The 24,762-nt window shown below is 31.5% G+C and overlaps 1 protein-coding gene across 2 annotated transcripts in view; it reads left to right on the top strand.

Moving 5' to 3' along the window:
* LOC143064721 (histone-lysine N-methyltransferase EHMT2-like) overlaps positions 1-24,762 on the top strand; it is a 38,606-nt gene that overhangs the window by 11,617 nt on the left and 2,227 nt on the right. For both annotated transcript variants that reach the window (XM_076237770.1, XM_076237771.1), the window contains exons 2-24: positions 1,654-2,937; positions 3,262-3,334; positions 3,773-3,829; positions 4,842-5,377; positions 6,743-6,874; positions 7,362-7,505; positions 7,928-8,118; positions 8,682-8,803; positions 9,464-9,530; positions 10,354-10,436; positions 12,975-13,081; positions 13,662-13,784; positions 14,604-14,705; positions 15,431-15,535; positions 15,882-15,997; positions 16,647-16,685; positions 17,326-17,496; positions 17,788-17,932; positions 18,360-18,437; positions 21,412-21,527; positions 22,357-22,443; positions 22,809-22,887; positions 23,707-23,882. In XM_076237770.1, coding sequence (XP_076093885.1) covers positions 1,654-2,937; positions 3,262-3,334; positions 3,773-3,829; positions 4,842-5,377; positions 6,743-6,874; positions 7,362-7,505; positions 7,928-8,118; positions 8,682-8,803; positions 9,464-9,530; positions 10,354-10,436; positions 12,975-13,081; positions 13,662-13,784; positions 14,604-14,705; positions 15,431-15,535; positions 15,882-15,997; positions 16,647-16,685; positions 17,326-17,496; positions 17,788-17,932; positions 18,360-18,437; positions 21,412-21,527; positions 22,357-22,443; positions 22,809-22,887; positions 23,707-23,882 — 4,133 coding nt within the window. The remainder of the gene's footprint in view (positions 1-1,653; positions 2,938-3,261; positions 3,335-3,772; positions 3,830-4,841; positions 5,378-6,742; positions 6,875-7,361; positions 7,506-7,927; positions 8,119-8,681; positions 8,804-9,463; positions 9,531-10,353; positions 10,437-12,974; positions 13,082-13,661; positions 13,785-14,603; positions 14,706-15,430; positions 15,536-15,881; positions 15,998-16,646; positions 16,686-17,325; positions 17,497-17,787; positions 17,933-18,359; positions 18,438-21,411; positions 21,528-22,356; positions 22,444-22,808; positions 22,888-23,706; positions 23,883-24,762) is intronic.

Genomic DNA, 24,762 nt, shown 5'->3' with positions numbered 1-24,762 from the left:
TAAGAATTATTTTATCTGATTTGCGATGGTTGCTAAGCAAGATATTATATCATGGATACGTTCCTGTGTAACCATGGAAACACTGAATTAAGAATTATATTAGAATTGCACATTTGCACTAAAGGTACTCATAAATATCCTTTAGTTCCACGTTTCAAGCTTAAAAGTTACACTCAGTGACACTAAACATCTTTTTAAATGTTCTTCAACTGTTTACTTAAAACTAACTATGCGTTGCTAAGGAAAACTCCGGTTGATTTGACGGATTATACAGATACAAAATCAAATTGTTTTTTCATGCAAACATTGTTACTAAATATATCAATATAGGAGTCGACTTAATATGAGTTGTATAAAAACATTTGAATTTTTCATTTTTTTTAAGGATAGCATTGGATAAAAAAGTACTTTTTAGTGGTCACTAGGCAACATTGTGGTTGCTAGGTTACTATTAAGAACTTTTTAAAATGATAGACCCAACAATAGTAAATATTCAAGTGTGTGGTAACACATCACCATTCATTTTAATAGATTCAGAAGTCTTTTCCTTTGGCAATTGCAATAAAGATTGATATTATAGTTCGTTTTATAAAACCCGTTGCTAGGCAACCAAATAATCACATAAACACAAAATGTTCAACATTTTTTTAAGTCACTATGCATAGACTAGTGATGGATTGAATATGAAGTCATTTGAAGAGGGGGCCAAAAATGCCCCTTATCATACCTTGTCCTTTGGGTTGATTTTAAGCAAATTGGTACCAAAAAGAAGCAGGTTTTTATTTTTATTTGGTTATATTTATTTTGTGAATCATTTAATTTTTTCATAAGATAAACTCAAATATTATTTTCTGGTCAGAAATTCGCTATATGTTCACATCAAGAAAAAAAAAACACCTAAAGACAAAACTAGTACCAAATAAGCAAACATACTTTAGACAATTCTGTGTCTTTTAAGGCCTTGTTGCTAATATAAAAATCCAACCATCAATGCCCTCAAAATATTTTTTTTGAAAAAATGTGTTTTATGATGAAATATATAGCAAAAAAATGCAGGTGACGAATACTTTTGGCCAGGTACAAAATGTACTGTACATATAACTAGATGAAGAGATAATGACTCCCTACAATTTTATGTACATGTATAAATAATGAAAGATATGGAAAACAGGGATTCTTTATATTTTAAATGCTCGTCTTTGTGAGCACAGAAAGAAAAAAATCATGTTTTATTATTCTTTAGTTTGTATTGTCTTTATAAAATACAGATGAATAAATTTACTTTTTTTTTTGTTATCTGAAAAAAACCCACTTATTTACAGCAGGTGGTCAAATATTTTCAACAACAAAAAATATTTACCAGTACTTGGTATCTACGTACATGTACAATGATATAAGATATTTTCCTGTGCTTTCTGTGTAATAAATTCCTTATTTACTTGCTACTCTGACAATAGCAAAGCCCATTTTATTGTCCTCTTAGCCAGTTAGTTGGTGTAAGTTGATAATTACTGGCTTAAATATCTGTTCAGTGTTGGTCCCAGATAGAAACACTCTTTAGTAAAAAGGAATAATGATGGGTAACATTAAAATGGTGCTTTTAATTTGATATTACATTCTATAACAGTAAACTTATGTTTTTTTTTTTTGTAGAATGATGTTGTGAAAGAAAGGTTGATAAATGGCAAGTCCGCCATGAAGGAAGGAAATGAATGTATAAATGGTGAAATAAATGGCTTGAAAAATGATGTTAATAAGACAAAATCTCTTAATTTATCAGAAATTAAAAACGGTTCATGTGATATTCAGGAAAAGCTGAATGCTGTTAAGACAAAACAAACTGAATCCTTAGAAAGAATTACAAATGATAAGCCTGATGGTGATTTACATACTGTGTTAAATGGTAAAATTCCTAATTTATCAAGGGAAACAACTCCCTCAGACAATTCAAGAGAGTCAACACCTATTTTAAAAACTTCTAGAAACAGTTCAAGAAATAGTACACCAGTAGGTGATACAAGGTGTAATACACCAACAAATACAAGTAATATGGACAATAAAGAAGAGAATGCCAAGGACACAAGTGTTTCTGTTAAACCTATAACAAAAATGCCTAAAGCTCGCAAATCGGCACTCCCCATTTCAAAACAATCGCAGGACATTGTTGCTAAAAACTTAGGACTGCCTCCATCAAACTTAACAGTAAAGCTTCCAGATTTTGATAATCCTATCAAGTTGAATTCTAGTATGCTTGAAGAGTTAAGCAACTTGGGTCGGAGCAATAAATCTAAATCTCTTGGAGGACAAAGAACAAGAGCATCAATGGGTGGATCATTGAATCCACCAAAAATAATGCGTCAAAGAGCTACAATGGGGAGTTCCATGGGGAAAAGTGCTAAACCTCCAAGTAAAATGCCAAAATTATTTCCTAGTGTGGAAAAAGAGCCAACAAGTTCAGAAATATCTGTAAAAGAAGAATCAAATGTGAATAATTCATCTGATCTGCCTAAAACTGAAGGATCAAAATTGCTCAAAATAAGATCTCATAAGCGTAAGAAACGTATGGGAACATACAAATTACCTCTTGAAAAGAAAAAGAATAAAACTGTAAAAAAGAAAGAAAAATTAGATTGGGAAGATGAAGAAATTGAAGAACACAACATTTCTGTGAAAGAGGAAAAACAGGATGATAGTTTTATAACAACAAACAATACAGACTGTTCAATGGACAATGAAAGTTTAGAAAATAGTTTATTACGGACTCCCAAAGATTCAGGAAAGACTATTGCTCATAGGACTAAAAATACCTTGGGTAGTACACGCCAGGGCAGGACCCCACCTAGTGCAAAGACTCCACCAAGTTCAAAAAAATTACATGAACATAAAGGAAAGCCTATAACAGAATATTTTTCAGTTAAATCTCCAAACTCTAGTCAAGTAAGTTTTAAACAGTTCAACTTCTTCAAAGAAGATTTCTTTGCCGGTATTGAATATTAAATTTAAAAGATTCCTGTTTTAAAAAAAAACAAATTTGTTTCTTTTTCATTTATTGTAAAAACACTAGAAATTACCTTTTCCTCGTATGGAATAAAAAATAAAGTCAATATTTAATAGTGGTTATAAGTTTTCCACAATACCAACAACTGATCACAGATCTACAGATTGACAAAAATGGTTTAAATATTTTTACATGACTATTGTTCTCTGACTTTTTACAGTGTATATTGTCTTTTTAACATGTCAATGTATTTTTGGTTTCAGACTAATGGGAGAACTTGTGACGATTCAGAAAGTCTGGAAAGTAATGCTGGAGTTCGAAAAAGAAAGAAAGAAGGTTAGATATGTATATATTTGATTTAAACAACTGTCCTGAAAACTTGGTGTCTTATGTTCTATCAAAAATCTGCACCAAAAAATATTTAAGGAACATAAAATTGATTTATTTTATTCACTTAAAAAAAATGAACAATTGAATTTTTACATTTTCATTTGTTAACAAATTGTGGTCAAACTAGGTCGTTGAAGTGAATTTTAAAAGGTAGAGGAAACCTTGGAAAAGGAAAAAAGTCACCCAATAAAGAAGAAAGGGGCAATGAGAAGCAACCAACATTTTTTTCAACTTTTAAAAAAATGTACTATCAATGAGGGCAATGCTCTTTTTATTGCAATTTTCAACCTGAAATATACATATGTAATTGTCATTACAATACCATAATATGAGACCCCATGCCATGCAAATGAGTTATGTAGAATACCTTAATTTTTCTTTCAGATGAAGATGATCATATAGAAAGTAATAGCACAAAGTTAGATCCAAATTGCACAACAGGTATGGTGTTATTGTTTAAAGTATTTCCTGTGATAATCAGCTATTTTACTGTTTAACCTCACTGATGTCAAAAGCATGGAAGCTACATATTGTGTCAAGTTGGCCTAATCCTGATATACTAGTTTTCCTTGTGATAAATGTGGAAGGAGGCATGACATAAGTAATATTTTTAAGGAAACAGGAATGTAAAAATAGAGAAAATTCAATATATATAAAGCAGTTTTATATGTTTTAACCGTTGTAAATTGAAAATTTTTCATTTTTCTAACCTATACCATAATCCAGACTAGTCTATTGGTAGTTCCATTCACTTTGATCCCTTTAATTTTATGGCCCACCTACGATAGAAGAGGGGCATTGTGTTTTTTGGTCTGTGTGTTTGTTCGTTCGTCCACTGAACATAGAAAATGGAAGTGCCAGTTTCAGGTTAAAGTTTTTGGTCAAGGTAGTTGTTGATGAAGTTGAATTCAAATCAACTTGAAACTTAATACACATGTTACCTATGGTATGATCTTTCTAATTTTAATGCAAAATTAGATTTTTATGCCCCTTATGCCCCACCTAGGATAGTAGAGGGGCATTATGTTTTCTAGTCTGTGCGTCCGTTCGTCCCGCTTCAGGTTAAAGTTTTTGGTCGAGGTAGTTTTTGATGAAGTTGAAATTCAATCAACTTTAAACTTATTACAGATGTTCCCCATGATATGATCTCTAATTTAAATGCCAAATTAAAGTTTGGACCCCAATTTTACAGTCCACAGAACATGGAAAATGATAGTGTGAGTGGGGCATCCATGTACTATGGACACATTCTTGTTTACCCAATTTCACGGTTTATTGAACATGGAAAATGATAGTGCAAGTGGGGCATCCGTGTACTTTGGACACATTCTTGTTTTAGTAAAAATTTAAGTGATTAACTCTGAATTATTTGAATAAATGTAGTATTTAGTTAGAACTTACCAAGTGAGAACCCTGACATAATATTAATTCTTCTGAGCTTTATTTATTACAGGTAAAAAGAAACGGATAGAAGAACCAAAGACTTCCCCTACAGCAGCAGTTACTAAATCCACATCAATGCCAACGCCCACTAGTATGAGATCAATACTGCCTAAATCTATAAAGCCTCTTGTTGCATTCCCTCAATCACAAGGCAGTTCACCAGTTTTATTGACAATGTCAAATCCAAACACATCACAATCGAATTTGTTAGGAAATCAACAACAGGTCATTTTATTATCACCAAACATTTCACAGCCATTGGTTACTGTGTCTCAACCGCTCATAGCATCTACATTTCCACTGATTTCCAATCCTATGAACTCTGTAGGACTACCTCCATTGGATCCTCAGCCAGGTCCAGATAGTTTTGCCTCATCAGCTTCTGACCAGGCACCAGTTTTACACAAGGTTATTCCACAGGATATGGAAGGCGTTAATGATACTGAAGCCTCAAAAGATTCCCTGTCAGTTTCAAGTGAAACCAGCTATCCTGTTACACCACCCAAAACTCCTGATGACCAACTGAGTGAAGATTCTTCAATATCTGTAAGTAGCAAGAAAGACAAAAAAAAAAGGTTATTTTCAGAAATGCAGACCTTTTTGCCATGTTATTCCTAACGCTTAAAATTTGATTGCCTTTTAAAATTGTTATGTATTATTTGAAAGCAGTACATAACATAAATCTAGCATTCATCTAATTTCAGACTTTACAGTAGTTTTTGAACTAAAATTACATATCAAAATTATACATGCTTTTCTTTTGTTTAAATGGCAAATAGAGAACTAGATGTACAGTGATGTGCATTACACTGGACAAGGTGAATGCACCACATTTCTGATGTCTTTTGATTGATGTTAGGTGAAATATTTGGAAAGCAAATATCCAGCAATTTTTTTAATTAGAAAATTTCAAAAAGTCGGCTTCTTCAGTCTTCAATTATATTTTAGAAAATAAATGTCATTTCTAAATTCATCCATTGATAACTTGAAAGGACAAATGTCATTGTATACAGGTACAAGATTGCCCTGAATAAAAAGATATATAATATTTAGATCAAACATTTAAAATTATAACATTACAATTCGTAGGATACAGTTGAAAAAGAAGATTTATTCAAATACATAAAAAAAGACTTGGACATTTATGCTTGCAAACACCAAAAAAATTATTTTGTGGTACCTTCTACAGTCTCAACTTCAGCTAAAGTGTTAATTAAAAAATTGAATTTCTAGCAGCAACAACAGCAGCCGGTTGGCTTTCCTACTTTTATGGGTGTATGTTATAAGGAAGTAAGTTGATGCATATGATTGTTGTACATGATCCCTCTGTTGTACAAACTGTTGTATATTGCTGTGGGTTATTTAGTTCAGGAAAACTGTGATAAAGCATGACTGATTCAATGTATTGATACCAAATATATTATTTATTTTTGTTGATGTTTCCTGATTGAAGTGAATTTCAGAAGTAAAAAATGTTGTAATATTTTGTAAACTATATTTTTGCATGGAATTAAAGTATGCAAAGAGCATCAGAAATAGGTGTTTTTGATATTTTTCTGTTTTCCAATACATTTTTTTCATCATATGATAAATTGCTGTAAAGACTCAGTTGTGTAACAAAAAATGGTGGAAAGTTATCTATATTTAGTGGAGAAACTATCAATGGCTGTGTTTGGTTTTTAAGCCATAAGTTCCAGTTTATTATCTTCTAAATAATGAAAAGAATATAATATATAACAGGACATGATTGTGATAACTGTTTGTGGCCAAGTTTTTGTTTTCTTATATACATTGAGTATACTGAAGTTGTATTGAAGTTTATAACATGGGAGAACAAGCACTGTATGTATTATACCTTTGTGTTATTATAACACCAGAGAACAAGCACTATATGTGTTATATCTATTGTAGGCTCCTTCAGGACCAACACCTCCAGACAAAGATGTAATACCTTTGTGTTGTTGTAAAATAAATGGTGCTAGTTTCAAAAAGCTTGGTTCAACTGTGACATATTGCCAAGCTCTAGATTCAATGGATTGCAAGGTATGAAAATATTATTATTCATTAGAGTTTCTAGATGTATTGTTACTGGGGAAAATTTTAACCAATTTTGCAAACATTTAATTTTGTTTTTCTGTTATATAGATTATAAATGTACTGACATTTAATCCAGTGTTTCATTCATACTAGATTCAACTTATTAAGGTCCCTGCATCAAAGATGAGGAATCCCTTTAGTTTTCAATTTGTTTATTTGTATAAGTCAATAAAATGTTTGTAAATAATTTTAAGCCTGTAATATGCTTGATGTAAAAAGAAAGTTTATAATTTTACAATGTCTTGATTCAGCAAGTTATTTTAAAGTTGATAACTTAACAAATCTTTTCCTTTAAAGTTTTGATGAGTAAGGTAGACCTCTCTTATCCACTATTGTGTTCACATTAAATCGTTGATTTTCAATACTTTGTACAATAACTGTTCCAGTTCTTGTTATGATACATGTCTTAATAGCTTTTCTTCTTTTGATTCAGGTTATGGGTTGCTGTAATAAAGTGACAAACTATCAGTTAATACGACCCGGTGTCAAAATTCCGTTCATGGCAATATGTGAAGCTCATAGAAAAAGGCTGAGGTTACATGCTTGTTGTCCTGGCTGTGGTCATTTTTGTACACAGGTAAGATTTTTTGTTATATTAACAACATTTATATTACCTTTTAAAAGAAAGAGGCTTTTAACAAACATAAAATCTTAGGTTCTGAATTAGTTGTTTTCAACATACATATATTTGGCAATAGAAAAAAATGTTAATTTATCCATGAAAGGGATAAGGAAGTTGTATCTAAAAAATAGTGATTCATCTTTGCCTTAGCTCTTTCTAAACCACCAACTGGGTTTCATTGAAAACGACATAATTATGTCTAACTTATGATTTGATTTTTAGAAATTCTTCAATCACCCCTTTAGCATTTTTCAACAATTCAAATAGTATACAGGTTATAGGACTACATATTTTATTTTGAAAGTTTTTTTACTTGCTTCCACCTTTACATAACTCACAGACCTTCATAGTAAGATAGATTATTGTTCTCTTTACAGGGGAAGTTTTACCAATGTAGAAAAGAAGGTGCCCAGTCAGTACATTATTTTCATTATCAGTGTCAGGTGGTACGGAATGGTAAATATTTCTGTCCTCACTGTGGGGAAGAATCTCATCAGGTTGAAGTCCGCATTGAGCTGGAAGAGCCAAGAGTTGTGTCCATGGTTGAAGATAAATCAACAAAAGCATCGTAAGTATATTGGTTTTTAAAGGAAAATGATTCTGTATGAAAGAATTATGTGATATCTGTAACTATATTATGATGGGATTTACTGTATTAAAAGCTGGCAAGCAATCAATTACCATCATTCTATTACCTTCTGAACATAAAACTTGTGACACATATTTCTAAGCTTAAATTATAATAAGGATTTGTTTATAAATTAAATTTATAAATTATTTTATGATACAATGTAAGTGACTTCTGATCTGCCAGGTAATCTTTTCCTGTTTGACAATACTTGAAATATAATGATGCCAACTGAAAGATGTAATGTTATGATTGGCACCATAACCCCCCTATACCTACACTGGGCATTGTATTTTTTAGTTGCATTTCCAAGTTTGGATTTTGACTAAATTTCATAGCTCCTGGAACACAGAAATTAATAGTGAAAGTGGGACAGAGTGTCCTATGGACATTTTCTGTTTGCTTGTTTTTTGTCTGCTGTGAAAGTTGTATTCTTCTGACATTGTAGAATTTTTTTTCCATCACAAAATTGGTTTTAAAGAATTTTTTTTTATGTTTAACAGAAGCAGAGAAAGGGCCAGAATGGGTCTAGGATCAAAGTTTGCTGCTGCATCAGATAAAGATGATGAGGAATCGGCGACGGCCAGTTTTAAACTGTCTGGGTCAGATAAATTTATATCAACCGGTGAGTTTAGAATGTCTGATGTTTTGGACAGCTACAGTTATATGTAATAATTAAAGTGCTTGATTTTGGCCTATTGAATTTAGATTGGAAAAGATGACTACAATTTTAAATAAGTGGTCATAAGAAATAACTTAATTCAGACCTAATGTGGATTGCAAAAACATAAGCACATGATTGTAAAAATTTGTATCTAAGATGATTATGAAGTTGAAGCACCCGTCAATAGAAGTCATGTTAACTTCTGTACTTTCTTCCACTATTTATTAGCCTGTTGAGGTTTCTCCATCAAATATCTATTTGCAGATTCTTTAGCAGATCAATAGGAATAGAATCGAGATTCCAGTACTTGTTGTTGATATCTATACATAGTTGTTATGTTCTAAGGTTGACAAAAGTAGAAGAAGTCAGATTTTCTTCAAACTTTTAAAAATTAGTAAGGAATGAGAGCCTGTGGTTTCTGTGTTTTTTTTCTAAATTTATTTTGTTTCATTTTACTAGAGTTAATTAGGTTCATTATTGTAAAGGTATGACACTCTTATTTGATATTCTTTGAGGGATTTTCATGAGAACATTTTCGTAGGTATTTATAAAATTTGCTGGGAATAATTATGTGTGTATAATACATTAACATTGTGCTATATTCATATTTTTATTTTGTAGGTGGTATATCAATGGGACCAGAAAAAACTTTATTGGAAAGAGTGCTTAAAAGTATGATGCAAGAAAGGTAATCATGTATTCTTAAAAGTATGACTGAAGTAATATGTGATTGTTTGCCACTACTAGAGGGTGAATCACTAACTTAGTTGGAATATATCTTCAATGATAATGCTACAAATTTAAATTTGTAGATCTTGGGATAATATTTCAATTCTAATATGAGTGTCCGCTGTATATAATGAGTGCTGCTTAAACTTCTATGATTATTGGCCTCAACTAGAAGGCTAGGTGTTTCACAAACAAGGTGGAAATCTGTAGGGTCAATGTATGGTCAAGTTCAATATCTTTTTTTAATATTGAATGCCAATTAAACCACTTGGTACATACAACAAATCAAAGGCGAGATAAGGATGTGAACAACAGGTTGCAGTAGATTCCTCTGTTGTAGGTTATAAAAGGTCACTGGATGATCAACAATTCAAAAAAGAAAAAACCAACAGCACATATTTATGTGTATGTGTCACAACTAGGTCAGATATCCTTATGGATATATTATACTGAATATTTATATATTATTAAATTTTATTTGAGCCGAAGTTGCAAGTATTTGAAGAATTGTGTATGATGCATTTTTGATTAACTGAAGATGTAAGACTCCTGTCTGAACAAGACTTTTAAAAAGCCAGCAATAAAGTTCTTTTGTCAGAGGACATATGAAAAGTTTGTGGACCTTTTCTGTAGTAATTTGTACCCCTGGAAATAGGAAATTGACATACACTGGGATCCAGAAGTATTTCTTGTTGTAAAGCAGAATTTTGTTAGCATTGAAATATCAGATTCATGGAATCTTGTTCTCATTCAATAATCGAATAATAATTTTCTCTTTGCAGACCTAAAAAATATAGAAATATGTCTAAATATCTGTATAATGCAGCATATGAAGCTGACATAGAAAAAGTTATGTATATGCTGGGTGAGTTAATATTATTCATTGTACAAGTTTTTTTTCAAATAAGTAACTACCATTACAGATGACATTGTAAGGTAGGCATCCAATTTATTTACAGATTTTTGTCGAGCCTGCAACTTTTGTTGCAGAAAGCTCGACATAGGGATAGTGATCCGGCGGCTATGGCGGCGGTGTTCGCTCACTTCTTAAAAGGTTTATATTTTAGAAGGTGGAAGACCTGGATGCTTCATATTTTGTATATAGACGCCTCATGTTACGAAGTTTCCGTCAGTCACATGTCCAATGTCCTTGACCTCATTTTCATGGTTCAGTGACCACTTGAAAAAAAAGTTCAGAATTTTTGTAATGTTGAATTCTCTCTTTTTATAAGTAATAGGATAACTATATTTGGTATGTGCGTACCTTGTAAGGTCCTCATGCCCGTCAGACAGTTTTCACTTGACCTTGACCTCATTTCATGGATCAGTGAACAAGGTTAAGTTTTGGTGGTCAAGTCCATTTCTCAGATATTATAAGCAATAGGGCTAATATATTTGGTGTATGGAAGGACTGGAAGGTGTACATGTCCAACTGGCAGGTGTCATCTGACCTTGACCTCATTTTCATGGTTCAGTGGTTATAGTTAAGTTTTTGTGTTTTGGTCTGTTTTTCTCATACTTTATGCAATAGGTCTACTATATTTGTTGTATGGAATGATTGTAAGGTGTACATGTCTAGCGGGCAGATGTCATCTGACCTTGACCTCATTTTCATGGTTCAGTGGTCAAAGTTAAGTTTTAAGTTTTGGTCTTTTTATCTAATATGATATGCCAAAGGTCAACTATATTGGAAATATATTATGATCTATATGTCAGTCCCGCAGGTTTTATTTGACCATGACCTCAATTGCACGGTTCATTGCACAGTGTTAAGTTTTTGTCGAGCCTGCAACTTTTGTTGCAGAAAGCTCGACATAGGGATAGTGATCCGGCGGCCGCTACGGCGGTTGCGTTAGCTCACTTCTTAAAAGCTTGATATTTTAGAAGGTGGAAGACCTGGATGCTTCATACTTTGTATATAGATGCTTCATGTTACGAAGTTTCCGTCAGTCACATGTCCAATATCCTTGACCTCATTTTCATGGTTCAGTGACCACTTGAAAAAAAAGTTCAAATTTTTTGTAATGTTGAATTCTCTCTTATTATAAGTAATAGGATAACTATATTTGATATGTGCGTACCTTGCAAGGTCCTCGTGTCTGTCAGACAGTTTTCACTTGACCTCGACCTCATTTCATGGATCAGTGAACAAGGTTAAGTTTTGGTGGTCAAGTCCATATCTCAGATACTATAAGCAATAGGGCTAGTATATTCGGTGTATGGAAGGACTGTAAAGTGTACATGTCCAACTGGCAGGTGTCATCTGACCTTGACCTCATTTTCATGGTTCAGTGGTTATAGTTAAATTTTTGTGTTTTGGTCTGTTTTTCTCATACTATATGCAATAGGTCTACTATATTTGTTGTATGGAATGATTGTAAAGTGTACATGTCTAGCGGGCAGATGTCATGTGACCTTGATCTCATTTTCATGGTTCAGTGGTCAAAGTTAAGTTTTTGAGTTTTGGTCTTTTTATCTAATACTATATGCCATTGGTCAACTATATTTGGTGTATGGAAATATTTTATGATCTTTATGTCAGTCGCGCAGGTTTTATTTGACCGTGACCTCATTTTCACGGTTCATTGCACAGTGTTAAGTTTTCGTGTTTTGGTCTATTTTTCTTAAACTATAAGTAATGTGTCAACTATATATGTTGTATAGAAGCATTGTTAGCTGTACATGTCTGCCTGGCATGGTTCATCTGACCTTGACCTCATTTTCAAGGTTCATTGGTCTCTGTTAAGTTATCCTGATTAATGTTAAGTTTATGTGACAGTTGTAATAAAGCTTAGCTTTATACTTAGGACTATCAACATAATATCAATGATTAGTATAGAAGGCGAGACATTTCAGCGTGTGCACTCTTGTGTTTTGGTCTATTTTTCTTAAACTATAAGTAGTAGGTCAACTATATTTGTTGTATGCAAGCTTTGTAAGCTGTACATGTCTGCCTGGCATGGTTCATCTGACCTTGACCTCATTTTCATGGTTCATTGGTCTTTGTTTAGCTATCTTGGTTAATGTTAAGTTTATGTGACAGTTGTAATAAAGCTTTATACTTAGGACTATCAACATAATATCAATGATTAGTAAAGAAGGCGAGACATTTCAGTGTGTGCACTCTTGTTTTAAATAGGGGTGTTGCAGATGACATTTCAAAAGTTTCAAATAATTGCCTTTTGGCTTGACCCTAGCCAATTTCTTTTAGATTTGTTATACTTGTTCATATCCTTAACAAGTAGTCTTGCATCTGCAGAGAAAATGCTTTAAGAAATGGGTTCAGTGCTAAAGAAAATTCACATTCCTGTGTGGATTTAACTACATGTAGATTACTTTTACATTGAGGCACTGCTAAAAATTATTTTAAGGTGTTCATAATAGAATTTAATAATATTTTTAGAGGATGGACAAAATCCAGATGATGTGTATGAGGAATATGAAAATCAGACAGGATTACATGCTGCAGCCATATCAGGGAGCTTAATTATACTGCACATACTTGTACAGGTAGAGTAGATCAAACTTAAAATTTTATGATATGTCGCCACCTTCAAAATGTGTATTTTCAAAGGAAAAAAACTCATATTTCATGTTTTCTTAAAAAAAATATGAAGTTTATTTTTATTTTAAATAGATTGAATAAAGCAACAATTGAAAATGAATATTTAAAAGCTCTTGTGTGTTATTACCAACTGAATTTAAAAAAAATTGTCTACACTTAACTTTTTTCACTAATCTAAAATATATACAATACTTAAAAGCACACTGGTTATTTAGTGCTGTTATCCTTTACTTAGACTGTTGATATAAGAATTAAGAATGTTCTTTAGAGTCAAGAAATTTATTTAATCATTCATTTATGAAGGCATCATATTGTTAGTCATCCAATACATTCACTATTTATTAAAGACATAAATGTAATGACTTAAGAAATTGGTGTTGATATTAAACTCTGAATTGCAATCCGTTCACACACACACACTCAAAAAACTGACCTATGTGGAATTGTACTCATATATATGAAAGGGTTGTTCAATCACACATAATAAAACAATAATTCTTATTTCTGCCTTGTTCTATTATGCAGGCTGGAGCTTCAATTAATGTTACAGATCAGTTCCTGAAAACTCCATTGATGTATGCAGCTGAAAATAATCATGAATCTTTGGTGAAATACTTACTGAAGATTAAAGCAGATGTGAATGCAAGGGTAAGCTTTTTCGATAAATATATTTTATCTTCCCAATTTTTTTAAACGTAAACCATATGAATTCTTGTTCAAAATATTGATACATGTATGTATAATTTTTAGTTAAAATTGGCTATAATACTATATGCACTTAAATGTCAAAAGTAGTTTAATTATGCATGTTGTTTGTTTTTGCCATGTTTTCTATCTAAGGCAGATGATGGTATGACTGTGATGAATGTTTGATTTTTGCCATGTTTTCTATCTAAGGCAGATGATGGTATGACTGTGATAAATGTTTGATTTTTGCCATGTTTTCTATCTTAGGCAGATGATGGTATGACTGTGATAAATGTTTGATTTTTGTCATGTTTTCTATCTAAGGCAGATGATGGTATGACTGTGATAAATGTTTGATTTTTGCCATGTTTTCTATCTTAGGCAGATGATGGTATGACTGTGATGAATGTTTGATTTTTGCCATGTTTTCTGTCTTAGGCAGATGATGGTATGACTGTGATAAATGTTTGATTTTTGTCATGTTTTCTATCTGAGGCAGATGATGGTATGACTGTGATGAATGTTTGATTTTTGCCATGTTTTCTATCTTAGGCAGATGATGGTATGACTGTGATAAATGTTTGATTTTTGCCATGTTTTCTATCTTAGGCAGATGATGGTATGACTGTGATAAATGTTTGATTTTTGCCATGTTTTCTATCTAAGGCAGATGATGGTATGACTGTGATAAATGTTTGATTTTTGCCATGTTTTCTATCTAAGGCAGATGATGGTATGACTGTGATAAATGTTTGATTTTTGCCATGTTTTCTATCTAAGGCAGATGATGGTATGACTGTGATACATTATGCTGCAAAGGCTGGACACAATAATGTGATAAAAATCCTGCTGGACACAGGTGAAATAGATATTAATATACAGGTAAATAACATGTGCATACTGACTTTATAAATGTAGGTGAGAATTAAACATCAATAAAACAGCAATGAAACAGCAATGAAACAACAAAACAGACTGCTGTCAGCATACAATCAATAAACACAAATTTCCTTAGAATTTCTACTGAAGTCAATGAAATTTTGTGTCCTGGCTTTGATATTTGAGGGCCATTATGATTTCTGGTCTGAGTCTGTCCTGCATTAGGTTAAAGATTTGGTTAAGGCAGTTAATGACAAAGTTGCAGTCATATCAACCTTGAACTTAGTACACATGTTAATTATGATATGAACTTTCTAAATTATATGCTATGGTTTTGATACCCAATTTCACGTCTAATGAACATGGATATGTTATGTTGAAAAACCAGTTCATTCTCAGGTTAAAAAATGGTTAAGATAGTTTACCATGAAGTTGTTAGATCAACTTGAAAGTTAGTACATTTATTTATTTTTATGTGAACTATGAATAATATAAGCCAAATTACAATTTTCACCAAAATTTCATGTTGAACTCAACAAGGAAATAGAAAGTGCAGCAGCAAGTGGGGCATACATAGTGTATATTTAATATATACAAATTTACATAGAAACTTAAATATGCTCAGTATGACAATTTTTGCAACTTCTTGTTTATTTATGTAGAAGCCACAAAATATTTTGTTTAATCTAACAGAAATAGAAATTACGAACATTTTATTAACATTACAGGATGATGGTGGCTGGACTCCCATCATCTGGGCATCAGAACATAAGTTAGTTTCTACAGTTAAATTTCTTCTCAACCAAGGAGCTCAGTCCACACTAAAAGATAAAGTAAGCACTATTTGTTTATGGTGGGGGATGAAACCTGTATTGTTGAATGTAAATTATAATGATATTTTGAATGCAATATGAAAATTTAACAGTTTAACTTTGCAAATGTAATTTTTTAAAGTAGTCATGTCTTCAAAGTTTGTATAACAGTTATATCTATTATAATGCAATACCAGTATAAAAAATATTCACTTAAACATCTTTTTTGCTCATTCCATTAAGATATTGGTTCAAAATACCCTTTGTAGCTAAAGTGTACCCCAGTATTGAAAATGAAGAAATATTTTTTCTCCAATAAATTTATGTTTTTTTTTTCTAAACATAGAAAAATGTGTATCTATTTCAGGAAGAAAACACTAGTTTACATTGGGCAGCATATTCAGGCAGTGTAGATATTTGTGAAATGTTTTTAAATGGTGGCTGTACATTAGATGCCCCAAACGAACATGGAGATAGACCACTGTAAGTTTTGTAAGATTATATATGTGGGCACCACAGATGGGTTGTAGGGTTGTATAGATTAGTTAATATGTGTGTTAATTTACCATAATTCATAGGCAAAGTAAGGCTATTAAAAAAAACAAGCCTAAAAGATTATTAGCTTTAGTCCACAAGTTGGTGTTAATAAACATTCAAGCTGTAAAGGACAACATCAAAAAATCAATGAAGGATATAAAAAAACAAAACTTAATTCAAATAGTTTGGGGTGGCTGCAAGTTTTTTTTAATTGACATGGATTTTATATGTATCCTTATTGGTCTATCAATTTTTCCCAAATTAAGTTAAAAGGAGGGTAGGGGGGTTAGTGAAAAAACTATATGAATTAAGTTTTTTATCCTATGTTGATTTTTTGATATGGTCCCTTAATAAAACCAATATAAACTAAATTAGAACGGTTTGTTACACATGCTTTTCTGTACAGATTATTTTTGGTATTTCTCAAATCATACCTTTCTGTACTGATAATGACACTGCTGCTATATGAAATCTGGGCAGGGTTAAATATGTTTGCATATGTTTTTAATTTGAATCACCGGTATGAAATTTATAATCATTACATAACATAAATGGAATTCATTCTCAGTTAATTCCCGTTTTATATCTTTTTCAGACATATTGCAGCAAGACAGAATCACTATGAATGTGTTGTGTGAGTACTAAATGTGTTTGTTACTCTACAATACTCTTTATTTAGTAGTAACATCTGCACACAATACCTATAGCAATGTAATGTTTAGTTATCATTCCCAGCAAACTAAAGTTATATTCTTGAAAACTTAGTGTGTATAGCAAAATAATCTGCTAGTTGGAGTAAAGACCACAAATAAATTAGCATGATCAATATTGAAAATTAACCATCTTTAAGTTTTCATACACTCAAATAAAAATGTTGATTTTTGAGCTAAAGTCTTCAAAATTACAATAGAATGTAAAATGTAAATACCAAAAAGTTTTTAACTAACCAAGCTCTAAAATTAGTTCAACATAACTGATTTAGTCAATTTACTGCTTACATCAGTTTTTATATGCACATTTACAGAACGTATTATGGTATACAGTCGTCCATTGACTCAGCTCTTATGAATATTAATGGTTGATGAGATAGATATAATACCAAAACAGAATATGAACTTGGCTAGCAATTTGCAAACGATAAAGTTAAAATAAAGAAAAGAAATATAATTAGTTATACATAATATCAAACAATTGCTTCTCCATTATTTATAATATAGACGGATAAGGTTTTGTAAAAATAAATTAGACGAAGTATTTTTCTGTCTGTTTTGCAGGTTATTTTTAGCAAGAGGTGCTGATGTTGAGTTGAGAAATAGTGAAAATGACAGTCCAATACAGTGTTGTTTGGATGAGGACAGTCAAGTTTGTCTTGCTCTGAAAGTCAATAAACAGTTGAAAGGCTTTGCTGCTAGTCGTACCGGAAGAACAGAAAAATTAATTCACAGGTGATTACAGTAGATGTAAAATCTTTTCTCTTACTTGGATATATGGTCATATATAATAAGAGGAACTAGTCACTAGTTCTAAGGTTATAATTACTAAATATTTATTTTTTGACACAATATTCTTGTCTGCACTTATAAATAAAAAGAATCATATCTTTAAACGGAACAGGGAAAAAATAAGTATGCTTGTGTCCTCTATATAGGGGGTATGAGGAATGTGAGCTTGCTCAATTAAGGTTTAATTTAATGTTTTGGAGATGTTTTACAATATTATATCTGTCTATATTACAGGGATGTGTCCATGGGTAGAGAGAACATTCCAATTCCTGTATATAATGGAACAGATGATGAACCTTTACCTACAGACTATCAGTATGTCACTGCCAATGTAGAAACTGCTGATCTTCATATAAACAGGACTATAAGTAGTCTCCAGGTAAAGTTTGTTGTAGTCATTTTTGTTATGCCTCACTTAGAGGCATTATGTTTTATTAACTCCTAATTGGAGTTATTGCCCAGGAATGCCAATTTTTACCCCTTTAAGTGTTATAGCAGATCCTATAGGAGATACAAACTACAAGCAAAAGTTATCAGCAGTACAAGATATTCAGAAAAGTTGCATGGCTCAAATCATCAGATAGCTCCTTATAGTAGGTTATGATTTATTCAATACTATATGCTGACTAGAATATTCTTTTGATATATTTTTTCATGATAGCCTATAAAAGTTAGAACAGCTTTGTCTATATGCATACTGTTAAATTTTGTATGTTTAATGAGAAAAGTTATCAACCAACACCTGTGTAACAATATTTAAGAATCATTATTCTATAGATGTTAAGAATGAGTTATTTTCTTTCCAGAGTTGTCGTTGTTCAGACGATTGTTCCTCTATGTATTGTGTATGTGGTAGAAACAGTATCAGATGTTGGTATGACAAGGTAAGATGGATTCAATATGACAGGAATGCTTATTAAATGTAATAAACGAAATTGATCTGAAGCTCATGCTGGTATACAGCAAAAATCAGTATCAGCAAACCTGGTACAGTAGACTTCGCCTAATTGGATATCGGTTAAACGAATATATTGGCTATTGCAGAGCTCCAGATAAGCTGCGTATTTGCGTGATCACGCTATACAAATAATAAAAAACCCAATGCATTTGCCCATTGCAGGGTTCAATAACCCAATTAATTCAAAGGAAAACCCAATTATATTCCAAAACCATGAGTTCTCAACCCTTTTATTGGCTACCATTTGCGTTATTTACCCTTATTTGTTTACAGTTGTCGTGTAAACTATTTTTATAATATTTATAATTGGAAATTTCCTTTCGTTTTAAAAATAGATCCCTGCATCAAGTAGCTGAAATGGGTCCCTGTTAGAGTTTTCCGTTGCCCAATAGGTACACGTGTTTTTGAAAACATTTCGATATTCTCGGCGTTTATCCAATTAGCATGTGTCATGAAGTCATATTTTTTTCGCATTGCTCGGGATTTATCATAACATACATTGAATTAAAACAAAAGTGAATGTCCGGTAAAAATATTGAATAGAAGCATGTTTTCTGCTTCTTTTAAAAAGCTTAGGGAAAGTTATGATGATAACAAGACTCAGCCAGTGTTTTTAGGAAGCGTCCATCGAACACACAGGCGTGTGTGCGTACCTTAACGAGAACATTGCTAATAAAAGCAGGGTTTCCTCAAAAACAAAATCAGTTGGAAAAAGTGAAAGGCCAAATCAATTATGACATGATAAAGCATCAGAAACCAAAAGTTCTAATAAAAGACAACTAAACCCAGATTTATGAAAATTGGAATAAAACAAAAACATTCAAGTATAATTAGAGTTTATATACTATTTTTTTTTTCATTTTACGGTTAATTAATGAATACACACACAGGCACTGGTCTCAGAATTTATTATATAAAGGTATAAGACGAGTGCCTGTGAATATACATATCCGTTTTTTTACAGTTTATATGAGAAAATACAAAACTGGCAGGTTTGAAACGGAACACAAATTAAACCTACAATTGCTTCTCAGTCAATAAACCAAATAAAACAGCTAGCAAATAACCCTAACTCTAAACCAAATAGAACATCTAAACAAAGAAAGAAACATATTTAAGATGGAAAAAAAAATCTGGGGTTGATATTGCCTAAATATTCAATATTGTGTTGATGAAAAAACCCAATACATTAAGGAGCTTTGTGGTGAAAAACCCAATTTGATATTAACATGAGGGGTGAATTGGAATTGATAATGCAATCAAAATACTTTATCACCCAATTATATAAGAAAATGGTGGGTAAAAAACCCAATTTGTGAATTCTTATCTGGAGCTCTGCTATTGTAATGTTATTTCAAAACACCAAACCCTTCCCTATATGTTTAATGTTAATTTCATCGTCTAATCGAATATCGGATAAGAAAATTCAGGTAAATTTGTTCATATCCATGCGCAATCGGATATTTTCAATGTTTTTCTGACAATTTACAATCTTTCAGACAAAAAGATTTCGTTATTACTGAATAAAAAGGAACTATTTCTTGATAAATTGTTGTCTTTATTTATTATCTTCCTTTACCCTGTGAATTAGATGCCCTTTTACTTCAAATGGGTAGAATTTACAGGAGTCAGTTGACAAGATCAGTACGTTGCTGTTGGGAGAATTTAATAAAACTCTAAATGCTCACAGAATCAGAAATATAATCTTAGCAGAATGTACCTCCTCCTGAATAATTTATTGCAATGTAAATATAAATCCCTTTTGACAAGAGAAATCTGACTTTTGTCAGAAACATTTTTTCACAAGTACAAAAGTAAACACATGTCATGGACGCCATATTGGATTTTATACAAATTTGTGAGGAAGCCTCTAGAACCATGACCTAAAAATAAATAGTCTTGAGAAAACGTAAACTTTATGCAATTATATTTTATCAATAATGATTATTTTCATAAATTCAAACTTGATTATTTAAAGAAATAAAATTATAACAAATACGATTTTAGTTTGAAGATTCTGCACAAACATGCTTTGATCTATTTATAGCCAAATTAGTTTACCTGTGTGATAATATAATGTAAATAATGGATATTAATTTGTTTTCAAAACAAATAAAGACACAAACTATGGATGGTAGATAATAATTGGTATGAATATTTTAGAAATTTAATTTATTTTAATAAATATAGGATTTAAAGACTGCAAATTTTAATCATTACTGATTACATAATCAGCTGATTCTTTTTTTACACAAACATCGTTCTGATGTAACTGATGAAAATCACGTTATTCATCCTCCAGCCCTTTCACACATTTAGCAATTGTCAGGGTTATAAACATCTCAGGATAAGATCTACTCATTATTACAGAATATTCAATGAATATACATTCATTGTCTAATTGAATATATCAGATAATCGGATATTTTAAGCTGACATTTTGGGTATCCGATTTGCCGGAGTCTACTGTAATTTTTAAAAGTACAAATAATAATTTTGTCATGAAAAACACTATTATAAAAATCAAACTCTTGGGACTAGGGACTATATTGTATTCACCTTACCAGAACATATATTTGGTCAAAAAATATGTCAATCACCTTTTTCTTAGGCACAACTTGAACAAAATGACTTCATATTTGGTCAACAGCTTTGTGGTGATGTACTGTAACATTGAGTACTTTTTGAATCTGTTGAATATATACAGTTTATTTTCTGATAATTTGAAATACAAGTGGGGCTTTAATGAGCATTGCATAACATACAGTCTTATTACATAAGAATTGCACAAAAAACTTGTGTAATTGGTGGCATGCAAAAACTTGGCCTTAGATAATTATTTACTATTGCAGATTGCATAATAGAATAAAAATAATACATTAAAATATTTTATATTTTAGACATATCATTTAGTGCCAGAATTTAACATGTCAGAGCCTCCATTGATATTTGAATGTAATGTTGGATGCAGATGCTGGAGTACTTGTAATAACAGAGTCGTTCAGAATGGAATTTCGTAAGTTTTGACATTGTCTGTTACATACTAAATATTAATATGTCATGTATATAATTTGAATATTTAGAGAATTATTTCAAGTAAAAATAAATGGAAATATATGTTAAATGAAGCAGGCAGCTGGGGTATATTGTTTTACCTCTATATGACCCTCTATCTGTCCTATTTAATTCTGTATCGTTTACCTCAGGAACTACAAATTAGAGCTTCCTGGGATTCGTCATCAGTCCTCATATAAAAATGTTATCCCATGTAATGCAATTTCAGATTCACCAATCTCCAACATCCTGTTTCGGATACATATCTATTCTTACACATATTTGCCATGTTCGAAGTTTTTGTCACATTTTTATGCCCCACCTACGATAGTAGAGGGGCATTATGTTTTCTGGTCTGTGCCTCCGTTCGTCCGTCCGGTTAAAGTTTTTGGTTGAGGTAGTTTTTGATGAAGCTGAAATCCAATCAACTTGAAACTTAATACACATGTTCCCCATGATATGATCTTTCTAATTTTAATGCCAAATTATAGTTTTGACCCCAATTTCATGGTCCACTGAACATAGAAAATGATAGTGCAAAGTTCAGGTTAAAGGTTTTGGTCAAGGTAGTTTTTGATGAAGTTAAAGTTACATCAACTTGAAAGTTAGTACACATGTTCCCTATGATATGATCTTTCTAATTTTAATTCCAAATTAAAGTTTTGACCCCAATTTCACGGTCCACTGAACATAGAAAATGATAGTGGGAGTGGGGCATCCGTGTACTATAGACACATTCTTGTTTGAGGAATCTTCATAAAGTACTACAAAAATACAAAATTATTTTTCAGATGCCGAATGAAATTAATTAGAACTGATGGTCGTGGCTGGGGAGTTATTACTTTGTTAGATATACCCAAAGGATCTTTTATTTGCGAGTAAGTATGCCTCATTTTCATAGTTTATTTTTTTTAAATGTTAAGCATTTGTGAGTACGTCAAATGTGTGACTAAGCAAACTCATGCCAATAATTGAAACATTTTTTTTACCAATTACCAATCAATTTAACTGAGTAACTCAGTAAAAGAAGTGTGATCAGTTATAGAAACGAATGGTAGATAACAGTCACAAATACTATTTACAACTAAAACGTTCTTTAGATTATTGTAACTGCTTAATTTGATAACTAGGTCAAGGTACATCAAATTTTGAAACATTAGCATCAAGTAATGGTATTTTAATGCATTAACATTAGATTAAATTAGTTGAAAATAAAGATAATAATATTATTATGTAATTTCAGGTATATTGGAGAATTGTTATCTGATTCTGAGGCAGACAGTAGAGAAGATGACTCCTACTTATTTGACCTGGATAACAGAGTAAGGTTATGTTAGATAATCTTAAACACTGAATGATAAAAATCAACTCCTAGAATTTGTTGATGTGAATCTAGACTAATACAATCGAAAAATTTGAGTAGCTTTCTTAGTACCATGGCTAAAATCTTCACAATTTTTGAATGTATGGTACCTGACTGTTTTTAGTAAAGCAGGGAGTAAGGTACATATAAAAATGTTTTAACTTTTGTATTATGCCTGTCTTTAGTGGAAGGTATTTATGAATTATCGTTGCACATCTTAACGAGGTTGATTTTGTTGCTTGAGCTGGGACGGCGTTAGCAAGAAAAGCAATAGAGTTGAGATGACCAATGATAATCTGTTTATCGCTATTTTACTTATGCCGACGTTATCAATTTCATTAACAACGCCACGTGCCTCCTTAGTTTGTAGCGATAATTCTCCATCTCAAGCAAGTAGCATGATATGAAAAATTATCACAAAAAAAGATCAAAGGAAAAATGCACAAAATAGCGATAATATGGTATATCAGATTAAACGCATTATTTTACATGACATACACTAACTAAATTATGCAACATTCAACTAACTTAAAACTATATTGTTTGGATTCATAAAAGTAAGCTCTATTTCAAGTAATAAAAAATATTTTAAAGTTTTTTCTATTGGGTCATTCCAATAACTACTCATTTAAAGACCTCTACAATATTCCATTGTATACTTGCAACAATTTTAATATGTGTATGATAGAACATATAATGTGGACCTGACACAGCTATTTATTAGAAAAACTAATACCAATAAAGTATGGTACATATAAATTATTTTTCCTATTTTTAGGATGGTGATACCTACTGTATTGATGCACGTAGATATGGTAACATCAGTAGATTTATTAATCATCTCTGTGAACCAAACATCATTCCAGTTAAAGTATTTGTGGACCATCAAGATCTGAGATTTCCTAGAATCTGTTTCTTCTCATCGAGGGATATCAAAGCCAATGAGGAATTAGGGTAAAACTCTTCATTCATTTATTTAAGCAGCTTGCTGACATAACTTATAAAAGTACTAAAATAAATCACAATGATTAGGGATATTGGTGTATTGTAACACTAAATTTTTAAAGGTGTAATACCACCATTGATTTTACCCTATTAGTCTTTGTTAAATTTGCACTTTTAAAAAAATTGTGCAGAATTTGTCTTTGTTTCAAATAAAGAAATACTTAGCCTGAGTAAAGTTTTATCCTGTCCAGTTCTATAGAAAAAAATTAACATAACATTTCATTGCATATAAGAAAATAACCATCACTGGAATTTAACCAATCAAATATACCCCCTTATTTAACCTGTGTACAAGATTTAGTAACCATGAAACCTCAAGTTTACAAAATATTCTATAGAAACTCCAAATAAAAAAATAATGGTGCTTTGAAAAACCCAAGATATATGTTTATGAAACAGAAATGTTTTACTGCAATAAAATGTAGGATTAATTACAATTTTTTTCGACCTTTTTTCTTATACAACCGGATGTGATGTACCATGGTTTGCTGGTACACCTAAAACCAAAAGTAAAAGTATACAAAACTGCAAGCAGAATCAGGAAAAACCTGTACAGATTTTTAAACTACTAGACTGAAATTATAGAAACTTCACATGATTGTAGAAAATTACTCGAGGATGTCAATAAAGAAATATCCCAGTCCAATTTGTTGAAGGGGAGATAATCAAGTTTCATAAAATTCAAATATTGCAATATGCTATGCAAAAATTCTCAAAAGAGCAACTACTTCCATACAGATAGACAGATGTTGATGAAAACCTTAAACTGTTGTAGATAACTACTAGATTTAAAGAATGTGCAAAAATGAAATTATCCTGTCCCAACATT

This window comes from Mytilus galloprovincialis, chromosome 2, assembly GCF_965363235.1.
Source record: "Mytilus galloprovincialis chromosome 2, xbMytGall1.hap1.1, whole genome shotgun sequence".
Taxonomy (NCBI): Eukaryota; Metazoa; Mollusca; class Bivalvia; order Mytilida; family Mytilidae; genus Mytilus; species Mytilus galloprovincialis.
The sequence above is the reverse complement of the archived record's forward strand: the minus strand, read 5'-3'. Positions and strand labels throughout refer to the sequence as shown.